At 41.3% G+C, this 17183-nt stretch overlaps 1 protein-coding gene across 1 annotated transcript; it reads right to left on the bottom strand.

The window, feature by feature from the left end:
- Positions 1-458: 458 nt before the first annotated feature.
- lmo4a (LIM domain only 4a) lies at positions 459-16266 on the bottom strand. Its single transcript, XM_063463883.1, has 5 exons — positions 16063-16266; positions 5657-5903; positions 2710-2806; positions 2451-2609; positions 459-2014 (listed from the first exon to the last, which is right to left on the bottom strand). Exons 2-5 carry the CDS (start codon positions 5896-5898, stop codon positions 2006-2008), a joined length of 507 nt encoding a protein of 168 aa, XP_063319953.1. The 5' UTR covers positions 5899-5903; positions 16063-16266; the 3' UTR covers positions 459-2005.
- Between the last annotated feature and the right edge of the window lie 917 nt (positions 16267-17183).

Raw genomic sequence — 17183 nt, 5'->3', positions numbered from 1 at the left:
AGGCGGAACTGATTCCATTTTTATGATATTGCAAAGATCCTAGAGCAGTAAAACCTGTCTGAAACTGAGTATTTAGAGCATCCTGAAGCCTAAACTATCTTATTTTGGTCCGCAGTGCAGCATCGCTCAAACAAGTCCACCCTTTCAACTTTTTTCTGATTGGCTGGACCATGTAAAGAGAAGTGGGCAGGGCTCATTCCATCATCATGACATCACACAGAGCCAGAAATAGAAAAACAAAACAAAACAGTGAAACACTGTTCCCCCCCCCCCCCATTTCAGGGTTCATCTACTCTGTATGACCTGAACATCGAGGGATAACATGATAGGAGATAAATAACAAAGCCTGCTTTAAAGACTATATTGCTATAAATACAGTTTCCTAAATCAATACAGGATGTTAGCATTTTTACTTTGTTGTTATCATGTTTACTGGAGATGAGGCAACAAAATTAGAAAATGAAACTGTGGCACAGATTGTGGTTAACTCAGACTGTCAGATGAGTCTTTATTCAAATAATCAGTCTTAGCTGTTTTATTAATCGCCATCAGACAGGTGGAATCAACTTTAGCGCACTATAACTTTATCCTACAATGGTTCACATGGTAAAGCTTCCACAGCACTAATGCCATCAGTACAACAACAACAACATAAACATTGTTTTGCTAGAAGAGTATTACCTTCACACTCTTAATTCTTCTTAGTAGAAGGAAAAGTTGGACTTGGCCACTGCCATGTCACCCACTGTTGTAACTTTAACTTTATCATTCTTTGGCCTCCGCCATGTTGGTTTTTCTGGAGCTGGAAGTGACCATATTTGGAGGAGAAGGTGCTGTGCCACGTTGTCAGCTAAAAGTGAGCAAGCCAGTTATTTTAAGCCTCAATAAAATCCAAACAGGTGAGTTATAAACAAATGAACCCAACCGTACACCTGTTATTTAGGAGGAAACTGCTTCAAAGTTGGACATTATAACATGGGAGTGTATAGGGACTGACTCACCTTGGGAGCTGCACATATGCATAAGCTGATCTTTTATTCCACAACAGAAACTCAATGATAGTAGCTTCTCCCTGAGAACAGGAAGAATTAAAAATCAAGGCCAGTCTTTAATAAAGTAAGTTAAATAAAGGGTCCGTCCTTGTTTTTGACACTACAGTCAAAAGACGACTGTTCTTGGTTTCCATTTGTAGTCATTTATATATATGGCAGTACATCTCCCTTCACATACAGAACAGAGCAGGTATCAATGACAGCAGATATGACACTGAAAATGTCAGAAACGGCATTAAAAAGAGAAGCTCAGGTGGAGGTGGGTTGCAAAGCAGCTTGCACAGGCTAAAACAGGTCATACAGAGTCACTGATATGAGACATGTGGAGGAGAACGAGCTGATTTAACTGGGAAAAGACAGTCTTAAAATTCATGGAGAAATCAATCCTATTGTCTGTGACATTCACACTGCCACTAGGGAGCAATTTCTCTTCACTAACTCGCTAAAATGTGAATATTTCACAGAGAAGTACACAGAGAAGTACACGTCTTTAAGTCAGTACAGATGTGATGCTGTCCAGGTGTCTCTCAGCGTGTCGAAGGAAACGTCGAGTAGCTAAAATGACGACACAACAGACCCAAACGAGTTTTACTCAAATATGTGGTCAAATATAGTTCACCTCCTGCAGGAGTCACATTGCTTTCATTGTCTTCTCCTCCTTCAATGTCCACAGTAACTGGCTGGCTGGGAAAATTAAAATCACACAAATGGGACAGTTCCACTTTTCCTCTTTCAGCCAGGCCACAGCTAATCAGTGAAATCCCAACAGACCTCTTTCAGATTTTACTCCTCGCCATCTTCTGAGTCTGTTGGGAAGTTAAAATCTGAACCAGTGGCAAGGGTCCACGAGATCACAGGGAGGTTGACCAGCGGCAGGATTTACAGCGAGGGGGAGAAGGTGAAGAGGAAAAAGGTGGGGGAGAAGGCACGCATTTGGTTTTCCATCCTCTTCCTCAGCAGACCTGTAGATAGTAAAGAGAAGAGGTTATAAACCAAACCAACCACCAGCTTGGATAAACATCCATGAGTCTGCATTAAAGTTAAACTGACTGGAAAACAACAAAACAAAATTCCAATCCACTGGATCGGTCTGTTTCATTTTCATTAAGAACTCTTTTTATCTGCATGCTGTTAGTCCACATAAACTACTTCCAGGTGCAAACACCACATTTTGAATCATCTCCAGATCTTCTCCCCACCACGGAGAAAATTACTCTCAGCTGCTGATGAAGCAACTTTTGACTGAACTATCAAACTCTATTTAAGCCTCTGAAAAAAGGGGGATGGAGCAAAAAATACTCGCCAATTCATCAGCAGTTAAGCTCATATTTTTGCTTCATGAAAATCTTCCTGAATGAAAATGATGTCACTGTCCTGAGTCCAGAAACTGCCTCTCACCTTCTGGTCAGACATGATGTTGTTGCCCTGCAGTGGAGTAGAGTGTCCGCCGAGCAGGCCTCCTCCTGGCCGGTCGTGCTCACAGAAGATTGTCCCGTTGACATAGTGGAAGCGATCGCCGGGAACCAGGCGGTTCCTGCATGTTGCACACGTGAAACACTAAAGAAAAACAAATAAAATGGATTAAAAGTTTCACCGGTCTGAAAAGATGAAAACATGTAAGGTTGATAACGCTGGACTGGTAGAAGATGACGCTCACCTTCAGGTGGTAAACGCTGCCTTGTGCTCGCATCACCATCTCGCTGGCAGGTATAGACTGTCCACAAGCGCTGCAGGCTCCACTGTGTCCAAACAGCCTGCATATGAAACCAAACAGTCATGCATCAACACAACAGCCATAAAGCAGATGTCGTGGGTTCTCAAATCCCGTCTCTACTATTTCAGGTACCTGTGAAATGTTGAAATGTTAAGACATCAGTTCAATGCCACCAAATATGTCAAGATATCTTAATGCCAGAAAAAAAGGTGCCATCACAGCAGTAAGTGTCAGTTTTTCTACATGCTGATGTAGTAAAGGAAAGAAATCTGTCAGATGACTCTTTGGGCTTCAAGTGTAAGAAATAATGTATAAAATTACAGAAAAGACTCCTATAGTTATTATAAAACTGAAGGTTTTACTGTAGAATCTTTGTAAAAGACAGATGCTTTTTCTGTAGATTGTAAATAACAGAAAACTTCCTGCTTTTAACTGTTTATGTTACTTAGGTGTAGTCTGAATGGCCATGAGGGAAGTCTTTAGTAGTGTAAAACTTATGAAAATACAATCAAGTCTAAACTCTATGACCTCCTTCATATTTTCAAAAGCAGTCCAGCAGGCCGGATTAGAGTCTTTGTGAGGCAGATTCTGGCTTCCAGGCCTTATGTTTGACACCCCTGCCTTATATAAACACAGCATGTTGGGACCACTGAAGCTTGGGCAGAAGGGTAATAACAAAAGTTTGTGATTAAAGCTGTAAATGGTTTTAAGTCTTCATGCATCAGTTATATATAGTCTGTATTTAGCACCCATAAAAGGTCCAATGAGAGGGTATCGGCTCCAGGTCGTTTCAGTGTGGCGGCACACAGCAGCCGGTCCTCATCAGTCTGAACCTGGAGGAAGGTCAGTGCCTGTGTTGAACCTTTAAAGGAAGCTGCTTCATCATTAAAGCTACACGTGAAACCCCGCGATACTCACTTGACCACTTTGGCGTCTCTCTCTCTTTCTCCCTCTTTCTTTGTCTTCCCCTTTCAATGACTCCACAGAGTAATGAATTTTTTATCTTAATCCAAACAGTCATTTAATGAGTGTGCCTGAGAGGATCCCTGTCCTCCTTAATTAACCCTCAGACACACACACACACACACTCCTCCCGAGTCTCAGTTAAGGCTCATCTTTCTTTAGCAGCATGACGAATCTAAGGACTCGACCCCAAACCAGAACTTAGGTAAGTCCACCTCAGCTCAGGGTTTGGATAATTTAGCCATGGCTTTCCTGTCTGTTGGTCAGTGACTGTAGCTTTGAGTTCATGGGATGGATGGCGGTTGGAGGTCCTCCCCACTCAAACACAAATTAGCCGAAATCCACTGTAGGACTATTTATACATATTTTGAGCTCTTTATTTGCACTCCTGCCACAGAACGGAACAAACGGCTGCCAAGCAAGAAATCTGAGGCGGCTGTAATTCTGGAGTGGCACTGGAAGTCCAGAGTGGATTTAAATCAGACGTTTCTTCAGCTCGTTTGCGGCTGGAAACACACGCAGGGTTTTTTTTTTTTTGTGAAAATTAGGGCTGGTGTCAGGTGCCAAAAAGCTAGCACTTGAACATCAGTACAAAACGGCCACATGATGCTGTGAACGTTTGGCTTTCAAGCCAATCAAAATGTACGCTGGTTCTCAAAAGCCACCAAAGCAGGAGAGCTTTCACACTGACTGGACTGCTTCTCGAGTGCTCCATCACTGCTGATCGGGCCAAAAATAAGAGGTATTGGCGGAGTTAAAAGCACACATGACTTCAATTTCCACAAGAGTAACAAAAGCCATGAGCTGAATTAAAAAAAAAAAATCTATTCAAAAGCATTCAGCCAATCAAAAAAGGCAACATAGGAAGTGACATCACAAAGCAGCATTCATAAAACAAAACGTAGCTCATGGGATCGCTAATCTTATTCTGGACGAACCACAGTAAAGTCTTGACCACTAGAGGGTGCTACAATGACCAGGAATCATAGACTGTATATGAAAAATGGACACTGCCAACATGCTATCTTGCACTGCTTTGAGGTTTTGTATTTTGAAGCTTGAACAGGCACATTCCAAAAACATGTATAGTTACTAAAAACGAGAGAATAGTGATAGAAACCAAAGGTATTTTTGTAGAAGGCTGTAAACATGTTTATTTCTGCTCTAAAGTTAGACACATTAACACAGGAGTCTATGGGGCTGATTCAATGCCTGAGCCAGCCTCAAGTGGTCACTAGAGGAACTGCAGGTTCTAACATGAGAAGCCATCACATCTCAGGACCTGAGCTTCCTGAGACCAAACTGGTGTATCGACTTGGCACACGTTCCCGAAGCTGTCCAAAAAAAAAAAAAAAAAAGCATCATTCAATAACTGAAGAGCTCCCTGTTAGTTTAGAATCATAGTTTGATTGTGACTCGACTGACCAGTCTGTTTTGTAAAAGGCAGATTTTTGCCTTCAGTGAAGCCTTTTTCAGTTTGGATGAGTTTGAATGAGCTTAAGCATGAGCCAGTCATGAATGCATAGGAACCTGTGAGAGTCCAGCTTCTAATTTGGAGTCACACCAGTGCAAAAACCGCATGAATACTAATCAGGGACATTTATATGCACCTGCATAAACATCCCATTTTACGGCTGGACCGAATGTGGAATTTCCTCCAACACACTGCAGACCTCTCATGATTATTCAGTGTATCTTATTGCAGATTGTGGCGTAATCCGAGCGTACAGTCAGAGCTTTATTTATTTCATGAGAGGCTGCTGTATTATTACTGGCCTGATGCACAAAGTCTGCTGTGTCTCAGGGTCCTCCTCAGCAGCTTTCCAGATCCAGCCCTCAGTTTTTCCCGGAGACGCCCACAAAACCCCTGTCTGCACCTCCCTCACACACACTAACACACACGTTTCGTGTTTCTGAAAAGCCTCACCTGATGTAGTCGTTCTTGCAGAGGATCATGCCGCCTTTGCTGTAGCAGGTACTGCTGTACTCGCCCAGCTGAGCGTGGCAGCAGGAGCACTTGAGGCAGCGCGTGTGCCAGTACCGCTCCATCGAGAAGAGCAGGAAGCGGTCCGCGATACGACCCCCGCATCCTGCGCACGACCTGCCCGCTGTCCCGCCGCCGCTGCCCATCACCGCTACTGTGGGTGCCTCCACCCTGCTGTTCACCATCGCCACTGGAGGGTAAAAGGAAAGAGGAACCATTGGAGGTTAGATATAAAAAAGGTGTCAAAGATGAGACCAAATAAAAGCGTGTCAGTGATGTTAACTCCAAACCTGAGGCTGCGACTCACTTTCTAATATTAATAATTACTTTCAGATTTTGAAGTTGTTGCCACCTAACTGATGATCAGTGTGGGACAGCATGGCAGGGTGAGAAAACCAGGATTGGACTGGACCATGATATTTTTCTAAACTAGCTGTAAATGCTTCTTTTCTACTCGAGCACTTAAAGCACATTATACAACATGTCTCATTCACCCACACACGCAAGCACTTTTCTCTACACCCAAGTGCTTTCCATCCAGCATTCACACACATTCACACTCCAATGAGCGAATCAGGACCAACTCTGGGTTTGGTTTCTTTCCCAAGGATACTTGATCGAAATACTGACCTTCTGATTGGTAGATGACCTGCTCTACCTCCTGTGCCACAGCTGCCTCTTGTTGTATAACCACCAGAAGTCCTCTGACACACCAACTGTCAACTAATGACATATATCTTCTCCTCCAAACAAAACTAAGTTGAATATTTTTCTGTAGCCACTGTTTTTAGTGTTTGTACTTAGTTTGGAGACTAAGTTGGGTATCTGGTATCTATCTATTGGATATCTATTAGAGAGGGGGGTGGGAGCTCAGAGTACAGACGCTGCTCCTCAAGAGCAAAAAGAAATGCATGGAAGGAGATGCTGGGGTATACCTTGGTTTGAGAGGAGCTTGACAGGTTGAAGGGAGGTCTGGGCCCACTTATGGAGTGAGACTTTTACCTGAATAACTAAAGGCTCATAAAACAGTGCATGAGGCAGGAGCATATCCTCAAATATGAATGTAATACACAAACATAAGAACGATCCCCAAACAAGCTCAGAGATGGTAAAACAAAACCACACACACTCTTCTGAACCCGATAAACGAGCCCCGCGAGCAGGGAATATGTGCAAGATCTGGGCCTTGATTTAATTCTTTCCTTCATCATCTCTTTTTAAACATTACGGAAACACATGTACCGTCGGGCAGCATTCAGCATATTCCTCCTCACTCTCGTTTTTCCATTACAGAACTGAGCTGATTTCATGCACAGCTGGGAATAATATTGCTTTTGAGTACAACCACAGCAGTGTGTGTGCCGCTCAGCAATGAGTCAGCAACACTGCCTCTTCAGCCGCTTCCATGATTTATAATTAGGGCCAACAACAACATAAAATAATTGCAGGGCTAGATTTCATTTTCCAAATGAGCAACAGCAGCACAATTTGTCCTCCAGAGCGTCTAATTTCAGCAAGGGCATGTTTAGCTTTACGACTAGCCTTCCCACAAGATCATTTGAGATTGCAGCAAGCAGCAGCTGGTCCTCTGCGGCGAGGCGGGCTGCCCTCAATACCCTCATTTTCTAGAGTAGACACCTGGCTCTAATCAACCACAGGAACACCATGTTAAGAAGCCCAAGGCTACGTTCAAACCACAAACAGCCACACGCACTGGGACCAAACCTTCTTATTAGTGACGGCTCAGTCATGAATGAGTCGATCCTCTGAATGAGAAGTGAGGCCATTTATTTAATCCACAAATGAAACCTTTACATTTGAAATGGGTGAAAACTCGAGCTCATCGTTTTAGCCTTAAATTCTCCTTGAGGTGTTTAAACAGCTTGTAGTGCACAGCAGGACAAACCACAGACACAAAGGGTGACTAAATCCAACAACTTTCTCTAACAGAAAGACATAAAACTAAACAGTGCACAGTCGGGGGTTTGCATTCAAATCTGTGGACCTGGACTCTGTGCTTCCCCCTCTACTTCCTGCCATGAATCTCCTGTTCCAAAGCTGGATTTTCACATTAAACACGTCCAAAGTTTCAAATAATGAGCTCAGTGTTTCTACAAGTAATCCCTGTGAGCTGAACACTCAGTTTGTCACTGATTTTTCTACTCTTGGCTCTGTTTGATGTCAGACCTTCCACATATGTGTTTATGAGGGGCAGCCAATCAGAAGAAAGCTTGCTTAAAGGGGGAGGATGCAGAATAGCTTGTTTTAGACAAGATGAACTGAAGGCCCAGTATAAGGTTATTTTGAACTGTGAATCATGCAAAGCTGCTTTATTAGAGTCCAAAAATAGAATTAAAGAAGCTGGAAATGAACCGACAGGTCCTTCTTGATGTGTCTGCTGACAATGAAAGACAAGAATGATTACATAAAACCTGCATCACTGGTATACTTTAAATTCACTTTGCATATAATCAGTACATTGTCCTGATATTTGGGGCTACGTGAGCTGCAGTTCCTCAAATGCCCACTTGAGGCTCCTGTGAGTCAATCCCCTTAGACTCCCATGTTCAAATTTAACAGCAGAAATAAACTGCTTTGGTCTCGATAGCTATTTTTCTCCTTCTTAGCCACCTGTTTAAATATTACTACGTATGAAAGTTATCAGGGATGTAAAAGCAAAAGACAGGGACGTGCCTGATGTGGTCATCTCAGAGAGACAGAAGCCACACCCACATGTATTTACGAGTGGCACCCAATCAGAAGAAAGTAAAAGTAATCTCAACTTGGAGGCAATTAAAGTGACGTCCAATAAGAGTGAAGTATACTGATCATTATCATAATGTAGCGCCAACTGTTGTTAGCTACAAACTGATGGAAACTGAGCCATTTCCACCTCAGTGGGCTTTTTCATCCAACCAGGATCAAAAGCATTTATAGCTGACCAACTCATTACTAAACCTATCCTGAAGTTCAACCTCTGACCTCACTCTCCCGTTAGCATAAATCCAAGAGGTCATCGCAAGGTCAATAATTCTGGATCTGTTCCCACTTGGTGTTTTTAATGTGACCATGTGCCTAAACATCTCTTTCTCCTCCTTCTGTCTCCTGTCTTTGGTGCCAGATTCCTCTGGGCGGCACATCACCAGCCGTGAAATCAATTAGCGGCCCGAGTCTGCAAAGCATAACAGCTCCCCTCCCACCCCTGTGAAATAAAGTGAGAGGAAAAACCTGTACATCGTCACGAGTTTGTCTCTACAGTGGCATCCAAACACAACCCTGCCCTCTGGATATCGCTGAGGGGGTGAATCAGACCTGACCGGCTCATATGCAGACTAAAAAGGATAAGAAACCTCAGTTAATGAGTCTGAAACCTTTAAAAGAACACACACACACACACACACACACACACACACACACACACACACACACACACACACAGAGCTCTTTAACCTGAAAAATGTCCAAACGTTCCCAAAACAAAACTGTGGAGCAGCAGCCAATGCAATCATCACACTAACACCTGTGTTAATTCGAGAAGATTCGAGACAGCTGCCAAAAACCTCTATGATACAATTCTTATCCAATTAAAATGCAAATCCTGCTTTTAATCATCTCCTGCAGCACACAAAGCCTCAGCGTGTCTCACTGCTGAGACGGTGACGGGGACGTTTCAGGCTACAGATACTCAGATTTATACGCAGCAGGTCGTACGATATATCTGCAGAAAGTAAATATCTTTGTCTAAACACAAGCTGCTTCTGTGTAAACTGTAATTATGTTGCCATATTTACCAGGACGTTTGTCACATTTTGGGTTCAGTCATTGTGTTTTCATGAATGTTTTATCGTCTTCTGGAATGTTACCAGAAACTTTATTGAAAATTTCTGGATGCTTTATGGAAAATCTGCTCTGTTGTGTAATCTGGGCGTGATGTTTTTTTGTTTGCAAGTTATCTGAAAGGTTTTCTGGAAACATTGCAGTTTCTGAAACATTTGTCATGTTTTGCTGTTGTGTTTTTGTATTCTCATAAAAGTTCTGGAATGTCGTGTTTTCTGAACTATTCTCTCGTTAGGTTTCTGTGTTGTTGATGTTATTTTCATATTTTCCTAATATTAATTACTTTTTTTAATGTTCCTTTTTGCAGAAATGTGATTTCTGAAACATATTTCTGGTGTTGCTGCTATGTAACATGTACAGGACATGTGGTTTCCTGAATGTGTTTCCTGAAGTGGAACTTCTTCTGGAATGGCATCGTGATTTCGTAAAGAAGAAGTAGTGTTTTCCAGATTTTTGCCTTGGTGCAGTCAGGCTGTTTTTATTTTCCCATTTTGTTTACCGGAAATGTCATTTTGTCGTTTCCTGCTGAAAGCTTCCCTGTCTACTTCTTAGTTTCCTCTAAAGCCTGATAAAACGCTGCACAGACTTCCGATTCTTCCTTCCTGCACATGCAGGCCTGACCATGTCATTTCCAGCTCCACACTCACCTGTGTGGGCTTTACTTTCTGAGCTTCCCCTCGGGGTGCCAGCAGCAAACACTACGTGCTTTCAAACCGCTGCCGCTGAGCTCTGCTGCACGGCCGCTGAACCACCACAACACTCGCTGAAGCTTGGCTCTTCAAACGAGTCTTCATCTTCGAGTCTTTTTGGTCGGATGTTTGGCTCTGGTGTCAGACTGTAGTTAGTGGAATCTGATTGAAAGCTGGCCAGAACATTCAGGCTGTGAGTATCTGTGTGACTTCTCGGTGAAGCTGAGCGCCACACAAACATTATGATCACATCCAGCAAACTGAACTGTTCTCACCTTTGCTTTTTCTTTCTTTATTAGCAGCTCGTGCAGCTCTTTAATCCTAAAGAATCGCCAGTAAAGGGCAGCTGCGTGTGATGGAGCAGTGAATAAACACAGGGGCTAATGAAGAGACACAAACTGGTGAATCAGATCCAGTTTCAGGCCGATGGGGTTGATAACAGCTCATTGTTTCCTGGCAGTTGACGGATGTCCCTAATATTAAGAAAAATCTTCTTTCTGTGCAGATTGGAGGACCTCAATTAGTCTAAAAGGAAAGGGTTTAAGAGTATAATGTGTCACAGGGCGTATCAGGTTATGGCTGATATGTCATCTAGTAATTCATCACAGTCCACAGGACTCCCAGTTTGAGTGGCTTATATTCCCTTTTAATCAATCTTTTTAATCATTTCTTTCACTCAGTGTTTCTTATTCCATTTAAATCGTGTTTGCCTGATTTTTCTTTTTCTTTTTTATTTAAGCACTTAATAGTTATTTGCTATTTAACCTTGTGACCATTAGGACTGTATTTCAGACCCTGTGGCCATGCAGAGGTTTGTACTTGCTCCTTTAGATCAAACCTGAAAAGATTAGAGCTGAAAAACTGTTTTGATAAGAGATTTAAGGTGTTTATGCTCAACTGTCAATTTTTCATTTATTTTGCTCTTGGCTCGATCACTGTAACTCATTCATAGACCCAAAGTCCCCATTTGGTCTCAAACTAACCAAGCAGCAGCTTTTTACTGGTTCCAGCATCACATCACCCCAGTCCTGACATCTCACCACTGGCTTCTTGTTTGGTTAGAGAAGACGGGGAGGAAGGAAGGAAAGATGGGGGGGGGGGGGGAGAGAAAGGAGCAAAGAAAGGAAATTTCAATAGAAGAAAGGAGAGAACCTAAGGAACAAAGAAAGAAGAAAGGGGAAAACAAGGACACAAGCTAAGAAAAAAGGATAGATGACAAGGATAGAGGCAAAAGTAAGAAAATAAGGGCAAAGTGAGGAAGGGATAGGTAAGGAAGAAAGGTAAAAATGCAGGATGGGGGGGAAAATAAGGATAGGGGAGCAAGGAACAAAGAAACAAATGAATGAAGAGAAAGGAAGGAAAATGGGGTAGTCAAAAAGGAAGGAAAACAAGGAAGGAAGGTAGAAGGAAGGATAGAAGAAAGAAAAGGGAAATAAAGGCGAGAATGAAGGCTTGATAAATGGAAGAAAAGCGAAACAAGCAAGGAGGGAGGAGTGAATGGAAATACAAGGAAGATAGGTAAGGAAGCACAATAGAGGGGAAAAATAATGATTGACAGGAAGGACAAAAAAGGAATGAAGTGAAAGAGAAGAAAGTAAAGAAAGAAGAAAACAGGAAGGTAAAGTAAGGAAAGTAAGAAAAAAAGCTAGGGGAACAAGAGTAGAAGATGAAAAGGAAGGAAGAAAGAAGGAGGGTAAAAGGAAGGGTAAGAGTAAAAGACAGGATAGGAGGAAGAAATGAAAGAAAGAAACGGAACAAAGGAAGGATGACCTGAATGGTTTGCAGTAGTGCTGGGCGATATGGAAAAAATATTTATCACGATATGAATTATTTTATATCACGATATACCACCTGACCTGTGGTCATCTGGAAAGTATGCAGTCTTTAAACAGCGAGTGGAGAGGGTGCAGTCTTTGTTTTGAATTACTGTAAAGCATGTCGCAAATCCGGGTGCACGTAAAGCAGCACCATGTTTCAAAACCACAAGACAGTTTCTTTGCGAAAAATATAATTTTTTAATACTTTATTTTCTCTTGTTAAGAGCATGTATAGTGAGAAGACAACACTAATATATTTGCACAGGCTATTTAACCCTTTAAGACCTACCATAGATCCAAGTCCGCCAGAGCTTATCTTTACATTTATTTATTTTGAGTGTCTTCATAGTTTTATTTTTGAGATACACAAATTTTTATATACTACAGGAAAAATTAAAATAAATAAATGCAAATTTGCAAAAACACAGCATGTGCATCAAAATAATAAATAAATTTACAACAGTGTAATTTGACTTCTAAGCATCCCAGAAACGATACAGAAGAGCATAAAGTCAAACATGACTTTTAAAAACACCAACATAAGCTTTGAAGCTTAAAAAACTACATTTTCCGCGAAAATGACGTCACTTCCGGTTTCGGACAGGTAATGGCGGACATGCGAGAGTTCGCGCTGACTTATATACAAACTAGGAAGTGTTATGAACAGCTGATCGGATCGGCAAAGCCTGTTTCTGGAATATTATGTTTTTGTTGCTGGAAGTGCTTTTTATGCAATTTTTGCAAAGCTATATGTGGAAGAAAGTCGTGACCTAGGGCAAGCTAATGGCATAAGATGTAAGTACAACTCCGCTTTCATATGCAAAAAAACATTATTGCGCTACCTTACGTGGTTACAGTTCTACAGGGATTTAAAAATAGTTAGGGAAAACGGAGTGTGCCTGCTCTGACCGGTTGTAAAGGGTTAATGATATATTTTATGTAATAATTTGTAAAATTCGGGCTAGAAACGATAGAAGACAAATGGCACGATAGACACTTTTCTATCGTCCACACGATATATATCGTCATATCGCCCAGCACTAGTTTGCAGCCATCTTAGCGCTCGCTGGACGCTGACAGGACGAACTGTGCACGAGTTGTTTTATTCTGAAATTATGAAGTGCCTCCTTCCTTCTTTTTCCAAAGCAGCTCAATGAAGCTTCCTCCACACTCTTCAGAGGTGTAATTAACAAATAAGCTGCTTTCAGTCTGAGGTGGTAAAAGTGACTAAACGAGCCCGAGCGAGGGCGCGGCGGTCACACAGATCCAGTTTCTTCTCCTGAGACTCTCACAGAGAGACGTGCCGTTTCATTAAAACAGGCCTCTTTTTAATTAACACCGAGGGCACGGGTTCGTGTGGCAGCAGCGATCCTGCTCGCAGTTTCAGTCAAATTAAAAAGACGCAGCTCTGCCGCAGAAGCAAAAGCTGATAGAAATATCCTTTTTAATAAATATTCGGTCGAATTTATTCAGTCAGGCACTCGTTTAGGAAAACAGTTTCAGACACAACCTGCAGATTCTCCCACAGAGACTTTCCTGTGGTGCTGAAAGCTGAACGAGTACAGCTCAGATCACTTAAACACACTGAAACACACACGCCTGTAACGACGTGATGAAAGTTCACTGCATGGAGCAGGTTTACTGTATATGACAGAGGGACATAGCCACTGTGATGTCCCTCGTTAGTGAAGTCCTGTTCTGAGTGTTTTACCCGGCTTTTTTGGCTCTTAATGGGACCCATAATTAATAACACTGTTTTTAATATGACCTAAAACCAAGATCATAAGTTCATCATGAAGATCCTGAGAGACTCTGCGTCATTTTCCCACAGACTGTTTAATCAGAGCAGTCGCCCCCTGCTGGTCATTAGAAAGAACACAGGTTTAAGTGGCTTCACTTTTCAATAATGTCTTTTTTATAAAGAGCATCGCTGACACCAACAGTGATGGATGAAGCATACATGCCAATAGTCAATAGTTTGGCATGTTTTTTACATTTATTGCAACTCTTGATTTTTAGTTATTTATTTTTAGGAGCTTTTCTGATCATTTGATTTTGATTCTTATTCATAAGCTTGTGTTTGTTATTTTTGTGAAGTCAGAATAAAAAATATTTAGCTATAATAACTGAATTAAAGCATAGGTTTGAATTAACAAGTCAGCAGATATTTTACTTGAGCGTAATTTTCCTCTCTGAACGATTCATTACACAGAATTAAAACTCATTCACTTACAGCAGAGGCCCTGAAACGGCTTTTTGAGAATGTGCTTTTGGGTATTCTATGTTTAAACTCATTTATAAAACAGGATAATCATCATGCGGTCATAAATTTTCATGTGTTATATAGTTGTGCCTTTGTGTAGGTCAGCTATGGCTCAGGTGGCACAGGGGGTCATCTACCAATCAGAAGCTCCAACCTGTGTGTGTGTTTGTGTGACGCCAAAAAAAATGTTCTAAAAGGCTTTTGTTCATTTTAAGAGCTCTAAATAGAGTGCGTGTAGTGCTGAGTTAGAGTAGACTCGCCCACATCTGCTAACAGATTTTTCTACAAGTTTTCCAATTTTTTTGAAAAAAAAAAAAACCACAACATTTTTTAAACTGCATTTACAAAACTGAGTGTTTGCTCAAAGTCACAAAATGTTTCATACCACACACATAAACAAAGCCAGCCGAAATATTACCAGTGCCGAGCATTTATTACACACTGCGGCATGAAAATGAAAAACACAGACTTCAGGACATGACGCTCGAGTCGTTCCAACCTCCCTCCTTGGGCTGTTTTGTTCCATGAAAGTCGCAATGTGAAGCAGAAACAGAAATGCACATTCTTTTATGAGGAATGATCCTGAGTATCCAGTAAAGATTAAACGTCACGCTTAGACGTTCATGAGCAAATCGCAGCTACACTTGTACACGTTTGATCCCAGAGCTTCGATTTTCCATCCGTCACTGCTGGTGCAAACCACAGGCCGGGTAAAACATCTGAAAACTGAAGCCATGAACCTTAAACCTGCACTCTTTATAATGGCCAGCAGGGGGCGACCTGCTTCTCCGGCGATCTCCGACCCAACAACACTTTGTCCAAATTAATAAATCAATCAATAAATAAATTTACCAAAAATGATGAATAAATCATTTTTAATAAATTATGATCCAATTAAAGCAAAAAGGACGATAAAAGAGAGGATGCTCATTGGCTAATGACCTGATTTCAAATCACCAAGATGATTATAGCAACTAACCAATGAGTGATGTCACAGTGGCTACTGCCATCTTTTACATACAGTCTATCATATCAACTATCTCTTTGCCTCTCAGGGTGAACATTTTTTTTATTTGTTTTTAGAGTTTGAATCTGCAGTTGTGTTTAACAAAAAAGGTTAAATGAGATCTGAGACTGGTTTTAAAAGTGGGTGAATATATTAAGTTAGTGAGGACAGCAGGGTTAGTGTTATAGCATCTAAACTTAAATCCATGTGCAGTCCTTTTTAAATAACCATAAATGAGCTTGTGTTCCTACAAGTCTGATGAGATATAAAGTAAACACTTCTTATATCAAAGACTAAAGTAGGACAAAGCAGATTCTCTGGTTCCACTTCATCACTTTGTGAACATAAATGAAGCAGCACATTCCTGTTTTCACTTCATATTTTTGTCATTTCATAGAATAAAAACAGGCGCATGAGCTTGGAAAGACTTTGGTTTCATGTCCTGGACCCTGCCTGTTGTAACTGCCATGCTGCAATGTGAAATAAAGACTCGTGTTGATGCTTTTCTGAGAATATCATGCTGTTTGGAGCAATGATAAAACTGTGTTTGTGCGTTTGCTTGTTTCTGAAGAGTCAGAAGTTTTAAAAATGCTGTCTGAAAGGAAATGTGTCTGAGAAAGTGCAAATATTAAAGACAAAAACATCAAATCTGAGGCTTAAATCGCGGTAAATATTTCAGTCTCGTTTAATTTCACTCCGCTGACAGTAAAATAGTCCTTTCAGGTTCGTGAACTCACCTCCGCGCTTTGAACTTGAATCTCTCTGTTCGTCCACCTAATGTTTGTGCCAAAGGTCAAACAGCTGGGAACTTTTCGGCTCAGTATTCCTGTGAAGGAGCTCCTCTCCGCTCTTCTTCCATGCAGTCTTCTGCTTTTTTCTTGCAGATGTTTGAGCGCTCTCTCTCTCTCTCTCTCTTTCTCTCTCCTGCACCTCCTGCGCTTTGTTCCCGCACTGAGCTGCTCACGGAGGAGCGCTCCTCCCCAATTTAAACCAGCCATGGCCACGCCTCCTCTGCGTCACGAAATGGGCGTGGTTCCTGCCTATGGTCAGGAAGATGGATGACTGCTGATCTAAAATCTAAATATGCCATAATTATCTCCTGACTGTGACTGCAAACAGTCGTTTATTCACATGACGCTTTGCTTCAAGAGAGAAATCATTCTTCTTACACCAACAGGGATTTATTACTAAATAAAAACAGAACCACTAAATAACACAAATCAGCTTAACTTACAGAGTTAGGCTTTCTGCTCCAGATTTTAAATATTTATTTAAATCTAATTTTATTTATGTATTTATGTATTTTAATGGGCGTGTTTCTAATTTATTGTTCGAATGTGAAGAGCCAATCCTGAAATAAAAGGAGTCCAAGGGGACCAAGAAACAAAGAAGGAAGGAAGGAAAGTAGGAAGAAGGAATGGAGAAGGATGCAAAGGGGAAGAAAGGAAGGCATTTAGGAAGAAGGGAAAAAAAGATGTAAAAATTAAGGAAATTACAATTCAAATGGAAAGGGGGGAGGAAAGAATTAAAGAGCAACAGGTAATGAATGAAGGAAGGAAGGAAGGAAATTAGGAACATGGAAAATAAGGAAGAAAGAGAAAAGAAGGAAGGAAGAAAGGGTGACAGACGGACTCAAAAAGGAAGGAATATGAAAGGAAGGAAGGAAGGAAGGAAGGAAGGAAGTTAGGAACAAGGTAAGTAAGGAAAGTAAGAAGGGGGAATGAGAAAAAGGAGGAACAGAGAAAAGGTAGAAAAGTAGGAAGGAAGGTATAGGAGCAAGAGAAGTAAGGATTTAAGGATGAAAGTGAAAAGAAGGAAGGTAGGAAGGAAAAGAAGAAGAAATGAAATAAATTAGTAA

Source organism: Pelmatolapia mariae, linkage group LG20 (genome assembly GCF_036321145.2).
Source record: "Pelmatolapia mariae isolate MD_Pm_ZW linkage group LG20, Pm_UMD_F_2, whole genome shotgun sequence".
Taxonomy (NCBI): domain Eukaryota; kingdom Metazoa; phylum Chordata; class Actinopteri; order Cichliformes; family Cichlidae; genus Pelmatolapia; species Pelmatolapia mariae.
The sequence above is the reverse complement of the archived record's forward strand: the minus strand, read 5'-3'. Positions and strand labels throughout refer to the sequence as shown.